The sequence below is a fragment of the Vigna radiata genome, chromosome 7 (assembly GCF_000741045.1).
Source record: "Vigna radiata var. radiata cultivar VC1973A chromosome 7, Vradiata_ver6, whole genome shotgun sequence".
NCBI lineage: Eukaryota > Viridiplantae > Streptophyta > Magnoliopsida > Fabales > Fabaceae > Vigna > Vigna radiata.
Genome location: NC_028357.1, coordinates 31,500,754 through 31,515,868, shown reverse-complemented (window position 1 = coordinate 31,515,868; position 15,115 = coordinate 31,500,754). Strand labels below are relative to the sequence as shown.

General features: G+C 30.9%; 3 protein-coding genes across 3 annotated transcripts in view; all 3 read right to left on the bottom strand.

The window, feature by feature from the left end:
* LOC106766302 overlaps positions 1-1,702 on the bottom strand; it is a 2,712-nt gene extending 1,010 nt beyond the window's left edge. The window contains exons 1-3 of the mRNA XM_022782771.1: positions 1,416-1,702; positions 908-1,319; positions 17-208 (exon numbers count right to left, since the gene is read on the bottom strand). Coding sequence (XP_022638492.1) covers positions 17-208; positions 908-1,319; positions 1,416-1,562 — 751 coding nt within the window. The 5' untranslated portion in view covers positions 1,563-1,702. The remainder of the gene's footprint in view (positions 1-16; positions 209-907; positions 1,320-1,415) is intronic.
* Positions 1,703-1,754: 52 nt separating this feature from the next.
* Positions 1,755-4,674, bottom strand: LOC111242058. Its single transcript, XM_022783455.1, has 3 exons — positions 4,551-4,674; positions 2,026-2,320; positions 1,755-1,950 (listed from the first exon to the last, which is right to left on the bottom strand). The coding sequence occupies exons 2-3, from the start codon at positions 2,314-2,316 to the stop codon at positions 1,882-1,884; spliced, it is 360 nt and encodes a 119-aa protein (XP_022639176.1). The 5' UTR covers positions 2,317-2,320; positions 4,551-4,674; the 3' UTR covers positions 1,755-1,881.
* LOC106766301 lies at positions 4,584-14,168 on the bottom strand. Its single transcript, XM_014651037.2, has 5 exons — positions 14,028-14,168; positions 13,801-13,903; positions 6,166-6,307; positions 5,980-6,081; positions 4,584-4,782 (listed from the first exon to the last, which is right to left on the bottom strand). The coding sequence occupies exons 1-5, from the start codon at positions 14,166-14,168 to the stop codon at positions 4,776-4,778; spliced, it is 495 nt and encodes a 164-aa protein (XP_014506523.1). The 3' UTR covers positions 4,584-4,775.
* Positions 14,169-15,115: the final 947 nt, after the last annotated feature.

Genomic DNA, 15,115 nt, shown 5'->3' with positions numbered 1-15,115 from the left:
GTATGAATAACAATACTTACTAAAATTGGCTTTGTCAATCTGGATGGCCAAATGATAAAATTCCCTGGTGCTTGTCCCACTGTTTGAACCTCCTCACTAGACACAAGAACACGAGCAGAACAATCCTTAATATCTACAACCACCACTCGCAACATATCATCTTTAATAGTGTTGTGGTGGATGGTGCTTCCCAAATTATATATTTTACCTAAAACACAAAATAAGAAGTTTATTTAAGAAGTTTATTCAACAAAGCATGATCAAAAAGCCAATATTTTGGAAGCCTTTTACATTGGGCAATCAGTTCGCAACAACATAAAAAAAGAGAGTGCAGTAAAAAAGAAAAGAATAAAAAGGAGAAACCAACGAAAGAATATATGACTTTTTGCTTATCCAAACAAAAGACAATCAGTCAAGATTTATGACTTTTAAAGCATAATTCTTCATTTTTATTATATTTTCAGCTTTTCTTATTCTAAATTATATATACTCTCAGCTGAAATCAAATCACAATATCAAAGCCTTTAAAAGACTAGTGAAAGTGAACTCAACATGTGATTTTCAACTAAACTACAGTGCTTAAGTTATATGATGAAATTGAAAAATAAAATAGAGTTTATAAATAAGATACCTTACTAAATGGGAGGTGGTCCTGTTCCTAAGTTTATGGAAACAACTATTCTACGACACACATGAAGGGTATGAAAGAACAAAGCATCAACCTAGTCTCCACAATAACTTATTACGATCTTACATCTTACATTACCATCTTTTCCTTCAATCTCAAACACTCGCTTGTGCTTTTCAAATCCAATAAATTGAACATAAACAACACTCGTTGGCATGACTAATGCAAAACACAATCTGTTGTATACATAGAGAAAATGAAGAAATAAATTAAACTTACCTAAGGCCACCAAATGCCCGGGGGGATCATCAACATACAACTCACAATCAACAGGGACATCAACACCATCCCCCTTTGTGCTAGAAACAATTGGGGGAGTCCCCTTTGGTTGACCTTGAATAGCCAATCCTAAGGATGCTATCTCAGATTTGATTTCTGATAATAACTCATCTTTCAATTTTGGGAACAACTCTTTCATAAACTCATTTCTCAGCGCATTCTTATCGGATTCAGAAAGTTGTGCTAAAGTAACCTTTCGAGTAGTACCACCAAAGAATTGCTTGATGCCTACTCCTCCTCCAACACCACGGACATATCTTGGATGCTCAGGACGTCCAATGGCAGTAGCTAATATGTCTTCTCGGCCTTGTTGAGTGAATGAACCTTGGGAGCTTTTTTCCACTAAGTCATCCTGAAAAAATAAAGTATTTTAGTCTACCTATTACAGAATACATGCCAAAGAATATACATATTAAAATTAAAATTAGGCTTGGCATGAGTTACTAACAATCCTCTCCGCTATAAGTCGAGTTTCTTCAGAAGTGTATTCTCCCGATGGCTTAGTGCGAGCTCTCTTCCATTTCTCATGACGTGGAGGTGGAGAAATCAAATCTGACTGATCATTGGGAGCTGAGGAAGAGGCCTCACAGATCATAATCTCCTCTAACCTATGATATCCACCACGAGACAATATGTGTGGGTGGACATTTTTTTTCACGATGTCCTGTGCAGCTTTTCTCTTTTCCTATTTCAAACATGTCACATAAAAAATTAATAAGAAATTATCAAACAGAAAAAATGAATATCAAATGATAAATATAAAACATTCAAGTTACCTGAAAGGTAGGGTGTAATCGTTTTTCTCGAAAAGCCTGCCAAGTTTCCTCATCAAGGAACTGATAAATGTCACAAGGATTCTTGTGACTTAACTTACCATAAATGTACCGGCTAGTAAGGTCACTCTTGAAACACCTTCACCGTTGCCCAACATATGATATCCATTTAGTTCTCAACAAGATGGTGTTTGGGACATCATATGTTAGCTATATAATAGGTACATGAGTGTTAGATTTACAATTTTGCTAATAATTGTGGAAGTTAAGTTAAGATTTTCATACCATGATAGTTTCCCATATTTGATTCTTCACTTGTTCAGGAACATGGTCCCAATCGTCAATAAGAATACTAGCCTTACTTCTACCAAGTAAGGCCACAAAGCTAGTGAATCTTGCACGGTTGTCTCCAAAAACTTTTCCTGTACTCATATCAAATTGAATGGGCAATCGTTTATCAGCACTACGACTAATAGTCAAGTCTTTGAGCCTAGTAGCATGTCTACACTTGGGTTGGGTAGACGGTTGACTTTGTTCCTTACTTTGTGATGGTGGAGGTGTAGATGAATCAGCCATAAACCTGTTTAAACAAAAAAATTTAAGAGAATTGTCACCTCTGTTGGCATTTTCTATGTTACTAAACAGTGTTATAACCACATATCAGTGGTATCACGAAACTTTTTTTCTTCCCGCCACAGCACACCTGGTTTGTGACTTCAAAAGGAAAAAAAATTATCTTTTTAATTGGTAGAGTTGGAGGAAGTTTTGATTATTTATGTCAATGACAGGGCCCACATTGTAGTACTATAGTTTAATAGATGCTCATGCAATGACTTGCAGCGGTTGCCGTCTTAGGTTCTCTTTTGCTTAGTTTACCAATGTCAAAAGTCAAGAGCTTCTTCTGTCTGTAAATTAAGTTGCTCGAGAATACGGTAGCAGTTTTAGAAAATAATAATATCATCATACTAACTTAGAGTGACGAAGCAGTTAACCTCAAAGGTTCATATTTCTTCCTCTATCTATATTAGGATGAAGTCAAATTTATATAGACTTAGTGTTCATCCTTCTCTGTTTCATAAGGATTCTAATTTGGTTGCTTATAGTAGATATGTCAATCCACTCCAGAAATGTTGTAATTAGAATAAAGACTCTCTCTAAATATTCAGTTTTGGATTGTAAAAAGTTGTACTTTCAATGGAGCTGCCACATGTTAATGTCCATAGGACTTGAGAATAAATATTGTTGATACCTTCTAGAGTTGTATCTGATGCTCTCTTTCTTGCTACCTCTGCTGAAGAAGATTATCCATAACAGAGGTGGATATAGATTGGAATGAATCGTATGTTTAAGAAAAAAAACTAATTTAGATTTTTATAAATCCAATTTTAATAATTAGATTAAATTTTAAATTCAAATTTATATTTTCTAAGAATATAAATTTAAAAACTGTTATATATAAAATTGTTGTATATTTCTAAGAATGTCTGTAAATTAAATATCTATTAGAACTATATTCCATTATTGTGTAATTAATCAATAATTTGAAAAACAAACCATTTTCTATATTAACCTATAAAACTAACTGGGATGAACAGGTATTATTTTCTCTATTGTTCTGTAATGTTTACTCAATTATATATAAGCATGGTGTCCCTGATATACTCTACTAACAACAGAAACTTGCAAAATAAAATCAAGATTACTCGGTCAAAATAAGAAACTTCATGACAGTTCATTAACAAAATATTACATTGTTATGTTGGTATATTTTCCCATAACCCTTCGTGATGGTCATCACGTGTGGCATGGACATCATCAACTTCAGTATCAACATCCAATGTTGGTATATTTGTGGAGAAAGATGGTGTCTCATAAATATCAGAAATTCAAGTTCAATTAATGAACACTTGGTTCTCATTCTTGCATTTTATCTAGACTCAATTTTTGGATTCAAGATTGAGTTTTAAGGAATACAAAGTGCCCACTTACAAACCAAGAAGTCAGAAGTGATCCTTGACTAGTAAGAATGAAGCGAAGTAGGCATTTTTTTGTTTTTTTGCCTAGATCTCCTTTGTTGCTTTATACATATATTGCTGCTTTGAACTTCCTTTTGCTGATTTCATCTTTGATTGCTTGTTTTGAGTCATATTGAGTCATTTTCTGTTTCTAGAGATTAGGAAAGGTGCCACTAGTACAAAAATCATATTTTATGACGTACAAAAACGAACTATGACGTACATAGTTTTGTACGTTATAATAGGTCTACATATTTTATGACGTAGTAAAAATTTACGTTATCTGAACATATTATGACACTGTTTCTAAAAGAAATAATTCTAATGAATGTGAACATAGATAATTTTACTCAATATCAATTCAAAATAATTTTCTCCAATATATGCAATTTTTTTGGCTTAATTTTGTGAAAATTAATCCATATTGCTATTTGATATTGGAATATCATTCTGGTTTTTCATGTCAGTGTTGAATATTTGATGAAATTATAATAGAGACACCTAATTGGAAAATTGGAAAGAAAATATACATCCAACTCTAATCTAACTTGTAGAGATTTTCTTATATTTGATTTGACTGACTGAAAATGTAAGTAAGCATTATTTTGGTTTTGAATGAATAGTTCAGTGAAAAGCATGAATGTATAGGTGTAAGACCGACATAATAGTTCAGTGAGAAGTATGAATGTATAGGTTCTAGTGTAAAGAAGCAAAGTAACTAAACCCTAAAAGAGACAACTAAAAGATACATATAATAAACCAAATAGATTGTGTATATCATCAATTGTTTTTTACCGTGCATGCAATATGCAACTTTATATCTTTTTGGCTTCGTTGTCTCTCATTACTCTGAGATATTCAATCTGCACCTTTAAAGCGAAGATTCTGGCCGTATATAGTGCAACGGAAGCTTTGGCCATCATAATTTCTTCAGGAGTCTTCTTCCTCGGAAAATATTGCCAAACTTCAAGTTTGCCGAGCATTGTTAGTGTTGGAATAAAGAACCCCTTGAAATAATATTCAGGTTCTGTATAAACAAAAACAATAGGGAAGGAATCAGAAACAGAACGAATAAGAAACACGAAACATAAAAAAACAAAAATCAAACTAATCAGAAACAAAACTAATCAGAAACACAAAGGAAAAAATCAGCAAAAAAAACAAAAATCAAACGAGGGAAGAATCAGAAACGCGAAGAAACGAAAAAACAAAAATCAAAGGAATCAGAAACACAGCTCAGGAATAAAAAACAGAACGAATCAGAAAATCAGCTTACTGAACATCTTCTAAGGTTTCTTCTGAGGTTTCTTCTGTATTATCTTTCAAATTCGAATTTTAGGCGCTTATATATATGTTCAGATAACGTAAATTTTTGCTACATCATAAAATATGTAGACCTATTATAACGTACAAAACTATGTACGTCATAGTTCATTTTTGTACGTCATAAAATATGATTTTTGTACTAGTGCGCAGTACTGCCATTTTGAGTTTTATTCTCTGTTTTGAACTTTCTTTGCTGTTTTGAGCCAATTCTTTTTTTTTTGCTGCTTTTGTAGGTTAACCTATAATGCTTTACTGTTTTCATATTGGTAGTAGTTGTTTTTATTAGTTTCATTTGTTGTTTTGAGATTTTGTTTACTAACTAGTTTTAACTAAACTAACCAGTTTTTGTTTATCTTTGCTGATTTGAATTCACTAACATGTTTCTTTTCTGTTTTGAGTTTTCCTTTTCTGATTTAGATAGTTCTTTGCTGTTTTGAGTGTGTTGAAGTATCATTTTTAGTTTTCTAAAGCTTTTGCTATTACAGTAGTTTTATATACACTCTCTACACTGTTTTTAGTCTCATGCATCATATCCATCCCATTCTTTAGACTAATAGTTGGTGTATCCATATTGTTTTACAGTTCCATATAGTAAATATCCCCCAATTTTGTGACAATCACCATGGTTAAGCTCTCACAAACTAGCTACTAAAATCAGAGTTCCTAGGATTGAAACTCAGGTTTCCTCTGTACTACATTAAAGGGGGAATTTGATTTTTTACTAGAGTTCTATGCGACTATGGGCTCTATCAAGAGTGAATCCTTTTAAATATGCTAAAATCAAACACCATCACAAGCAATCGAGAGATTACAACATGAAAGAAAACATGAATAACAAATCAATCATATTTATTAGGCATCTTTACTATCTTCGATTCAAGTTTTGTAATTTACTTACTGTGCCCTTAGCTTAGTCTTCTCAATTTTCTGCAAGGTCTTCTTTTGCTCTTGGACAGAAATCCACTGTTGTTCTAGATCATTAAACTCATCGCCAATGGCTGTGCTGATGAGAAACAGATGGTTAGACACATTATGCTATAAAACTACACAATTCTAAAGACAAAAAGCACAACTAGAGACATATCTAAACTCTTCTTTCAACAAACATTCTTTTTCAAGTTCTTCCTCCAGTTCTCTCTGCAGAAGGTCCAGTTCCGCGTCAGCAACAGTCTCAGATCTAGCTTCCTCTATTTTCTGCTTGCAAGCATCTACTTTTTTCTCACAATCTGATTCATACAAAAATACATTTAAAAGCACAATACAATGAAGAAGATCCACTATTAATTATACGTAATGCCTTTAGTTACATGTTGGACACTCCACCACCCAAATACTATTAATTAAAGTCAGATTTCTGAAATCTCATTTTAGTNTGAATCTCATTATACAAAAATCGTTTAATAGCAACACGACTTCAAAATATTTGTAATAGACATATTTCAAATAACTTGCTCAATCCTCAAGTTTTGAAGCATTTCAAATAACTTGCTCGTTTCATCAAATCAAACATCAACTTACAAACATACTTTAAAAATTAACATGACATGTAAAGAATAAGTCAAGTTACTAGTTTTTTTATTTTCTAAAACTCGAGAAGAAACACTATCATATTTATTTATCTAATGAGAGATCCAATAAAGTATTAGTCAATATTTTGGCTAATACCAGTAAAAAAATGTGGTTTAGATTCAATGTCCTACACAACTAAATGCTGGAGGGGCAGCTCAAAATTTCCGCGATGCAGGGATGATGAATCATGTGACTGTAATGGAGTAATAGATGACTAACTAACATGCTCCAGTCAGTACTCCTTCGAAGATACAACTTATCAGGAACTTCTTAAATTCCTAGAGTTTTGGTTGTTATGTCTAAAAGAGGGCATAAAATTCGTAGAGTTTTTCTTGCAAATAAGAAGCAAAGCGAAGATGGCTGGTTATTATAAACACTACAAGACAGATAATAAAAAGAAAAGTAGTAAGGAAGAAAAGCAACAAAAAGAGAAGCTTATACAACAAAAATGATGGCTTCAGAACTCAGAATAAATACGTACACTACTAAACTGTCATTTACTGCAAAGAAGGTTTTAGATATTCATACAGAGTGGGAGTGAAAGAAACTAAACACCTTCGTTGTTTAGTGGAGGCTGCAAAGAAATCCTCGGCAGCCACTAGGAGACGGCGTGGGGGCGTGCCGATGGCGTTGATGCTCCGACTAGTGTGCACGGCGTGGAGGCTTCGAGACGTTTAGGGTTTCGAGACGACGTGGAGTGGGGTGTATTCTGTGCTCTGGGAGGAGACTGAAAAATGAAAATAACACTAACATTGTCACGATAGATTGAGATTCGAAGAAAGGAAATGGTGAAGAGAAAGGAAAGCTGTTCGATTTGGAAGAGACGAAATGATGTGCTGGACTGGGAGATTCAAAGGGGATTTTTGCAAGATAGGTTTCTGAATATTTTCATAATATTTTTTTGCTTATAATTTCTATTTTGCCACCGCACCGAACTTATTATGATAGGTGGCCTTTTACCTATCATAATATATGTATCTTTTATTACGAAAATGCCATCACTACATTTATTATGATAGGTTTTTGAAAGTACGTTATAATATATCTTAATTTTATTACAAAATTGCCATCGGTCAATATATTATGATAGGTGGATTTCACCTATCATAGTAGCCTGTCATAGAATCCTATTTTTCTACTAGTATATATATATATATATATATATATATATATATATATATATATATATATATATATATATATATATATATATATATATGTATGTGATTGATGTGGAATGTAGATATTTTCAATAAAAAAATATTATGTTGTGTGATTTTAGGATTTATATTGAATGAAAATTCTTTTATAAATTTATTCTGACTATATTAAATTCATAGAAAAAAAAAGTATTTAAGTGATTAATTTCAATGATATAAAAAAAAATACTGCAGATAGAATAAATTTATCTTATTATATAAGAAAAACTTAATTTCTAATAAATGATTTTGTATGAGCGATAAGTTATATGACATGCAAAATATCTTTAACTCCAACCCAAACCAGAAAAATAAATGATCAAACATAATAAATAAATGTTTAATTTGAATGATATTATGTAGTTGGTAGATAAGATGTGAAAGGATATCATTTTTGGAATATTTGAATTATAAATGTATTCGTTCTTTTAAAAGAATTTACTAGCTTAATTATTTTATTGTTTATGTGATTTCCAAATATAATGATGTGTTACACAAAAGCATACCAAAATACTTAACTGTAAATATTGTTTAATTAATTAATTGCATAATATATATACATATATATATATATATATATATATATATATATATATATATAAAATATATACAAGTGTGTGCTTTTTTATGTGTAATAAAAAGTTATATAATATAGTGGTTTATTACAAACGTTACAATTTTCATTAAATATAATTTCTTAAAATATTTCAATATAGTAATTATAATTAACAATATAAAAGACATAAAATTACTCCAAAAATAACTTTAAACAATTTACTCTAAATCTTCTTAAAGTTATAATTAATAAACTAAAATTATCAACTAGCTTATCTATTATATTTAGAGTTAAATATATTTTTAATTATAAATTTTAAAATAAAATTAAAATATATTTATATTTTAATATTTAATATATTTGAATTTTTAAACTTTAAAAATAAATAGATATAATCTATTTAAATTAACTATTGAATGGAACTTGTAAAAGAAGTTAACATTATTAATTTATAAAGATTATATTAATTTATTTTTTAAGTTTAATGACTAATATCTAAATTTAAAAACAGAAATAAATTTTAATTTCGTGTTAAAAATTAAAAATATATTTATTCCTATGTATATGTATTTAAGAATCTTAATAATAATGTGATTTGTCCAAGTAAAATAATATATAATTAAAACTTTATCTTATATATGCCTTACAAATATATTGTAACTTTAAGAAACGCAACAGTATAGTAAGAGAAACATATATACGGTATATTATTCATTTTAAAGATATTGACAAATTCCATGTGTGCCATGTGAAAGTGTTAAATTTTGCATTAATGTGGCAATTGTTTGAGACATGGTATTGCTGGTTTTGGCCCTACAACACAATTCTATTATTACTCAACCAAATTTTAAAACATTATCTCTCATTTTACCTTTTTATTCTTTCTATTTTTCGCTCTCTTTTAGATATTATCTAAGTCATTTGTGCCATTAAAATAAAATAAAAAAAGGTAAGGGGTATAATTAAATAAAAACAAATTTTGTCAAAAATTAAGACATTAATAACGTGGATTATGAAATAGTTGTTTTGTTTTTGTTTTGATAGATTGACAAAAGCATCACTTGGATAGACAGTATATGTATTAATGATATAGTGAATAACGCTTCCTTTTAAACTTTGATTTCTCTTAAACTTTTGATATAATTTAGTATCTAAATTTCAAAAATAAATAAATATATATTTTTTAGTTTAGTTTAATTAAATCCTTTTAATTGTCAACATACATTTCACCAAACGTTTAAATAATTTATATCATTTAACACACATCTCAGTGTAAATATCAATAAATTGTTATTTGATACATAAAAATAAATTAATATTATTAAATTAAAATAATTATATTAATTTATTTTTAAATTTTGAGAATAAAAATATATCAAAATTTTAATTTTACCAAATTTAAGAAATACAAATATATTTAACTCATAAAATTATAAACCTTGAACCAGAAATTCATAATACTATATTTTCTCAGCGTGGAAATAATACTATTCATTTAAACTATTTTTAAAACAGTACTTTATTCTATGAAATATTTATTTCTGCGCAACTGTAATTTATAATAAATAAATATTGTAAACGTACGCATTACTCTGTAATTAAAGTTTATACTTGAATACATAAGTTATATATTGGATTATACTAACTATTTTTTTTTTTCATATAAAATTGTATTTAATTCCTGATAATTTATTTTGAAATAAAGATTAAAAGATAAATAGAAAGAGATGGGTGCTTTACAAAGAATCAAATATGTGAAAAAAAAATTAAAAGAAAAATTGTTTGATATGCGTAGTCGATTGGACCAAATTATATCAAACTAAAATTACAATTAAGAAATAAAATTGAGTAATAAATATATAATAATAAGATTTTATATATATATATAGTATGTGTGTTGGGGGAGGGTTTAACGAGAGTGATCATAAACTTTTCTCTCCTTACATCTAATGTAATGAATGAGTGTAAATTCAAGAATCAATGTTAATAGATTATGAATTTTTAGTCTGTTGCAAAATATTCAAAATTATGGGGCTGCAGAAAGAAAAAGAAGGGTGCAGAAAGAAGGAACCCGAAGATGATCCATTGAGTAAATACAAATAGGCTTCTCATTCCCAAAAATATGTAATTTGGGCCCAACATTAGTGAGTCGTATCTATAGTAAAAAAACACTTTAAAATTAACCTAGAGACCCTCTGATTATTATTTATATTCCAATCTAATCTAGTGACGTATATAAAATATTAAATAACATTTTACTCCAAATAGAGAACAAGTTTGACGCAAAAACAGCTCACAATTAATAACCTAGAATGACGTGTAAACATATAAAAAGAAATATTTATGTTTATATTTTTAAATAATTTGAAACAACATAATATAGTGTGGTAAAATAAAGAGGTTTAGTTGACAATTAGCGTTATAGATAGGGTTTTGTATTAAAAGTTATGGGTATTAAACAAAAAAATACTAATAATTATAAATCATAAAAAGGTTTACATTTTGCACTTCATCAAAATAATATAAAAGGGTATAATAAATTTTATTTTTATTTTACTTTTTAGTATGATTAATTAAATTAAAATAAAGTATAAACTAACATTTTTCAGTAGTACAGTTCTTTTCTATTATAATGCTTTATTTAAATAAAAATATTTAAAATAAAAAAACTCTTCAAAACCTCTAGAGGATTTTTTATTTAAATAAAAGCAAATTAATGTATACATACTTCCCCAGCATTAGAATTAGTAAAAAATGTTCTCTATTTTTTTTTATCAAAGTAATGCTTTAAAACATGAAAAAACTTTATAAATCTAGACATATTAGCAAAGACCAACGATCAAACTAATAATGATTAACAGAATAAAATTGTATTGTAATAAAGAAGATGCTACTGGATTTTGGATTTTGGGAGAAAAAAAAAAAGGAGAAGAAGAGGAGTTCAAGAGGAGTGCACGAGGGACTTTGATAGAATAGAGCTATATAATTCTTTCTTGTGAATGTAATAACGATATATGTGAAATTATATGTAAAATACGATCTTTTATTTTATTGATTACAATAAATAAATAAATAAATATATATATATATATATAAATCAATTTTAGGCTATTATTAAAACTACAATCATGTCATTGCAATACAACTTCTCAAATTTATCCACTAATAATAGGAGATATAATGATAATGGTAAGATATGAATCTACAAATAAGATTTTATTCTTACTATCTCTTTAAGATGGAGCGTGAAAGTTATGAATACCCAACTTGTATAAAAATAAACCAAATTTTCTTTAATGGAAGTGGACATGGGTTTTCCCCAAGCAATTCTACTTCAGCTATGATGTCCAACACATACTTCCATTGGCTCAAGAAAACTCTCCTAGGAGATCGGGCAACCTTCACTCCAAGAAAGTACTTTAATTTACCTAAGTCCTTCATATAGAAACATTGATGAAGATAGCCTTTGAATTTTACAATGGTCGCACCATGATTACTAGCAATGATAAATCAACCACATAAACTAACACGACTAGTTGTACAGTTTCTTTTCGAAAAATGAATAAAGAATGGTCTAATTGAGAGCGTTGGAACCTGTATTGATAAAAAGCATTTGACAGTTTAGCAAACCAACATCGAGGAGCTTAATAAAGGCCATAAATGGACTTGCGAAGACGACACACCATACCGTTCTAAGACAACAAGAATCCCAAAGGCAGTTTCATGTACACGATTTCCTCTAGATCTCCTTAAAAAAAAGCATTATGGACATCCATTTGATGGAGTTCCCAGTCTTTGGCTACAACGATTGCTAACACTGCCCAAATGGTGACCATTTTTGCCATTGAGGCAAAGGTCTCGTTGTAGTCAATCCCTTCAACTTGGTGATTTCCAAAGACAACTAATCATGCTTTAAAGCGTTCAATACTCCCATCAGAGTGATATTTGATTTTGTAAGTCCATTTGCATCCCAAAGGCTTTTTCCCTGCTGGTAAAGGGGTAATATCCCATGTTCCATTACTTTGGATGACATCGATTTCACTAGTCATTGCATCTCTCTATTGAACATCTCAAATAGCTTCAGAAAAGTATACAAGCTCTCACTCTTCGTGAAGAGTTGCAAGAAAGATTCTATGTTACAAGGAGAATTTATCATAGTTTAGATAATTTGTCAATGGGTACGACATACTTAAGGAAGGTGAATGTCAAGTGAGGATTGAGGACCTGATTAGGATGATGGTGTTCGTGACATAATCATGAAGCTTTATTAATGGTTGTTGTACATGATGACCTCTCCCGAGTGGGGAAGAGACAACAAACATCTCTTTAACCTTTTGTTCTATCATCAAACTGGAAGTTTATTCTGTTGAAGGAACACTCTCGGACGGGGACTCCTGTTCAAGGTACGTATCTTGGCCCCATTGACCTCGATCGAGGCCACTTTCTTGGTCGTGGGGCTATTTTCACCAATATCCACAATGTGTCCATCATTATTTGCTTTCACAACATCGATAAAAGGTAATTATACTTTTGAAGGTTCTCTATGGACGAGAGAGACAAATGGGAATTCATGTTCAACAAACTTCACATCTCTCTTGAAACCCAAAAGACTTCTCTTTCTAAATCAAACAATTTCCATCCCTTTTGTCCATCTGAATATCCAAAAAACACACTCGTGCATCTTCTACTTACAAATTTATCATCATTCCTATCTTTTCTTATGTGCATAACACAACCATCCAAACACTCGCAAATGGTCATAGGTGGGCGACTTCCCATTCACTATTTCTTATGGAGTTATTCCTTGGAAAATTGTTGAAGGTGTGCAATTGATCAAGTAACCTATGGTTAAAATGATTCACCCTAGAACCTGCGATTAAGTTGTCCTTGAAATCGTATAGCACATGCTACATTTAGAATATGTCAATGTTTTCGCTCATTCTTGAATTTTGCTAAGGTGTTCTAGTGCAGGTTTGATGGAGTACCCAATATAGCTGAACATGTTGTCGAAGACACAAACTTTATTCCATTCTCACTTAGTATAATTTTGATTTATTTCTTGTATCATTGTTATATTAAATTGATGAAATTCATTAAAGTTTGTGACACAACTTTCTTATTGTTCAATAGGTATATCCACACAGCTCGAGAACAATCACCAACCAAGGTTAGAAAGTAAGACACACCACCCATAAATCATAATGTATTAAATAAAAAATGACGGATGCTTAATAATCACTTAAAGGGAATTTATTCGTACTTTGCTTCGATCTCTCACACACTTCACACACTATACTTTTATCTTTATCACTACACCCATTAGACACATTAAGAATCTTTTCATCAATTTGGTAAGCACAATGTCTCATTTGCTTGTGCCAAATCTTGAGCTAACTTTCTGTATTGATCTGATAAGCCTTTATGTCAGTCACACCATGAAACCAATAGAGTCCATCTTTTCGTTCACCCGCTCCTATCAACGTCCTCAAAATGTGGTCCTATATTGCATAAAACCTACAGTAGAATGCACTGTACATTTTGATTCATCTATTAACTCTGATATTAAAATCAAATTGTAATTCAACTTTAGAACATGTAGAAAATCAATCCTTCTTTGTTTGCCATCATTGGTTCACTATTTGGCAGTCCCACAGGGCACCCTTGCAAAGCTCGGCTCTCCCGCAAGTTATCTATCATTCCTGTCATATGGTTAAAGGCACCACTGTCAACAATCCACAAGTTACACGCTTTCTTACTGGTCATCGTTTCACTTGCATTTGCCTTGTGAGAATTCAACATGGCTGCCAAGATCTGCTAATGCTCATTACTCAGTCCCGCTACTTCTTGTTTTCTAGTGTCTGGCTTCTGCCATTACTACCTATACTAGTATGTACCACATTGACACAAGGTGTTCCTCTTCTTCCTCGGAAGGACCTTGTCGTTTGTTGACTTCTTCCACCACTTTTGTTTTCATTTTGCGGCCTTTCTTCCAACCAATCTGGATAACCAATGATGTCGGAGCAATTTCTTTTGTAATGTCCTGTCCTTCCACAATGTGTGCGTACATCTGTTTTTTTTTTTTCTTTTTCTTCATTGCATAACTTTCCTTTAGTCTCTATTTTCATAACCAATCCCACGATCATTCCTCACTCTTCTTTGGACTTGGTGATTGTTCTCACCTTTTCTTCTTGCATCATGGTGGCATATACCCAGTTTAATGAGGGTAATGGATATGTTGCCAAAACATCTGATCGTGTTGTTCCATAGCTTTCGTAATCTAGCACATTAAAAATTGATGAAGTTTTTCTTTCTCTTCGTTTCTCAAGTTTGGTAGTAATACTACACTTGCGTCCACCATATTTACACTATGGTATTTGCTCATAATTTGCCAATTTATCCCACAATATTTTTAGCTTCCCATAATAGGAAACCATTGTCATCCCTTATTGTTTGCATTCCACCAATTCTGACTTTAGTTGTTGGATTCTTGGTCCATTCACGATTAATAATTATTCCTTAATGTCATCTTATAGGTCCTTTGCGTTTTCCATGTAGGCAATAATAGAACGCAGATTAGGTTCAATGGTGCTTAGTATCCAAGACACATGCATCAATTAAATTGTCCAGTAACATTCCATCTTGGATGCGTCTGTTTTCATCTCTATATAAGTCCCATCTATGAAACTCTATTTTCTTCGAGCTCACAAAGA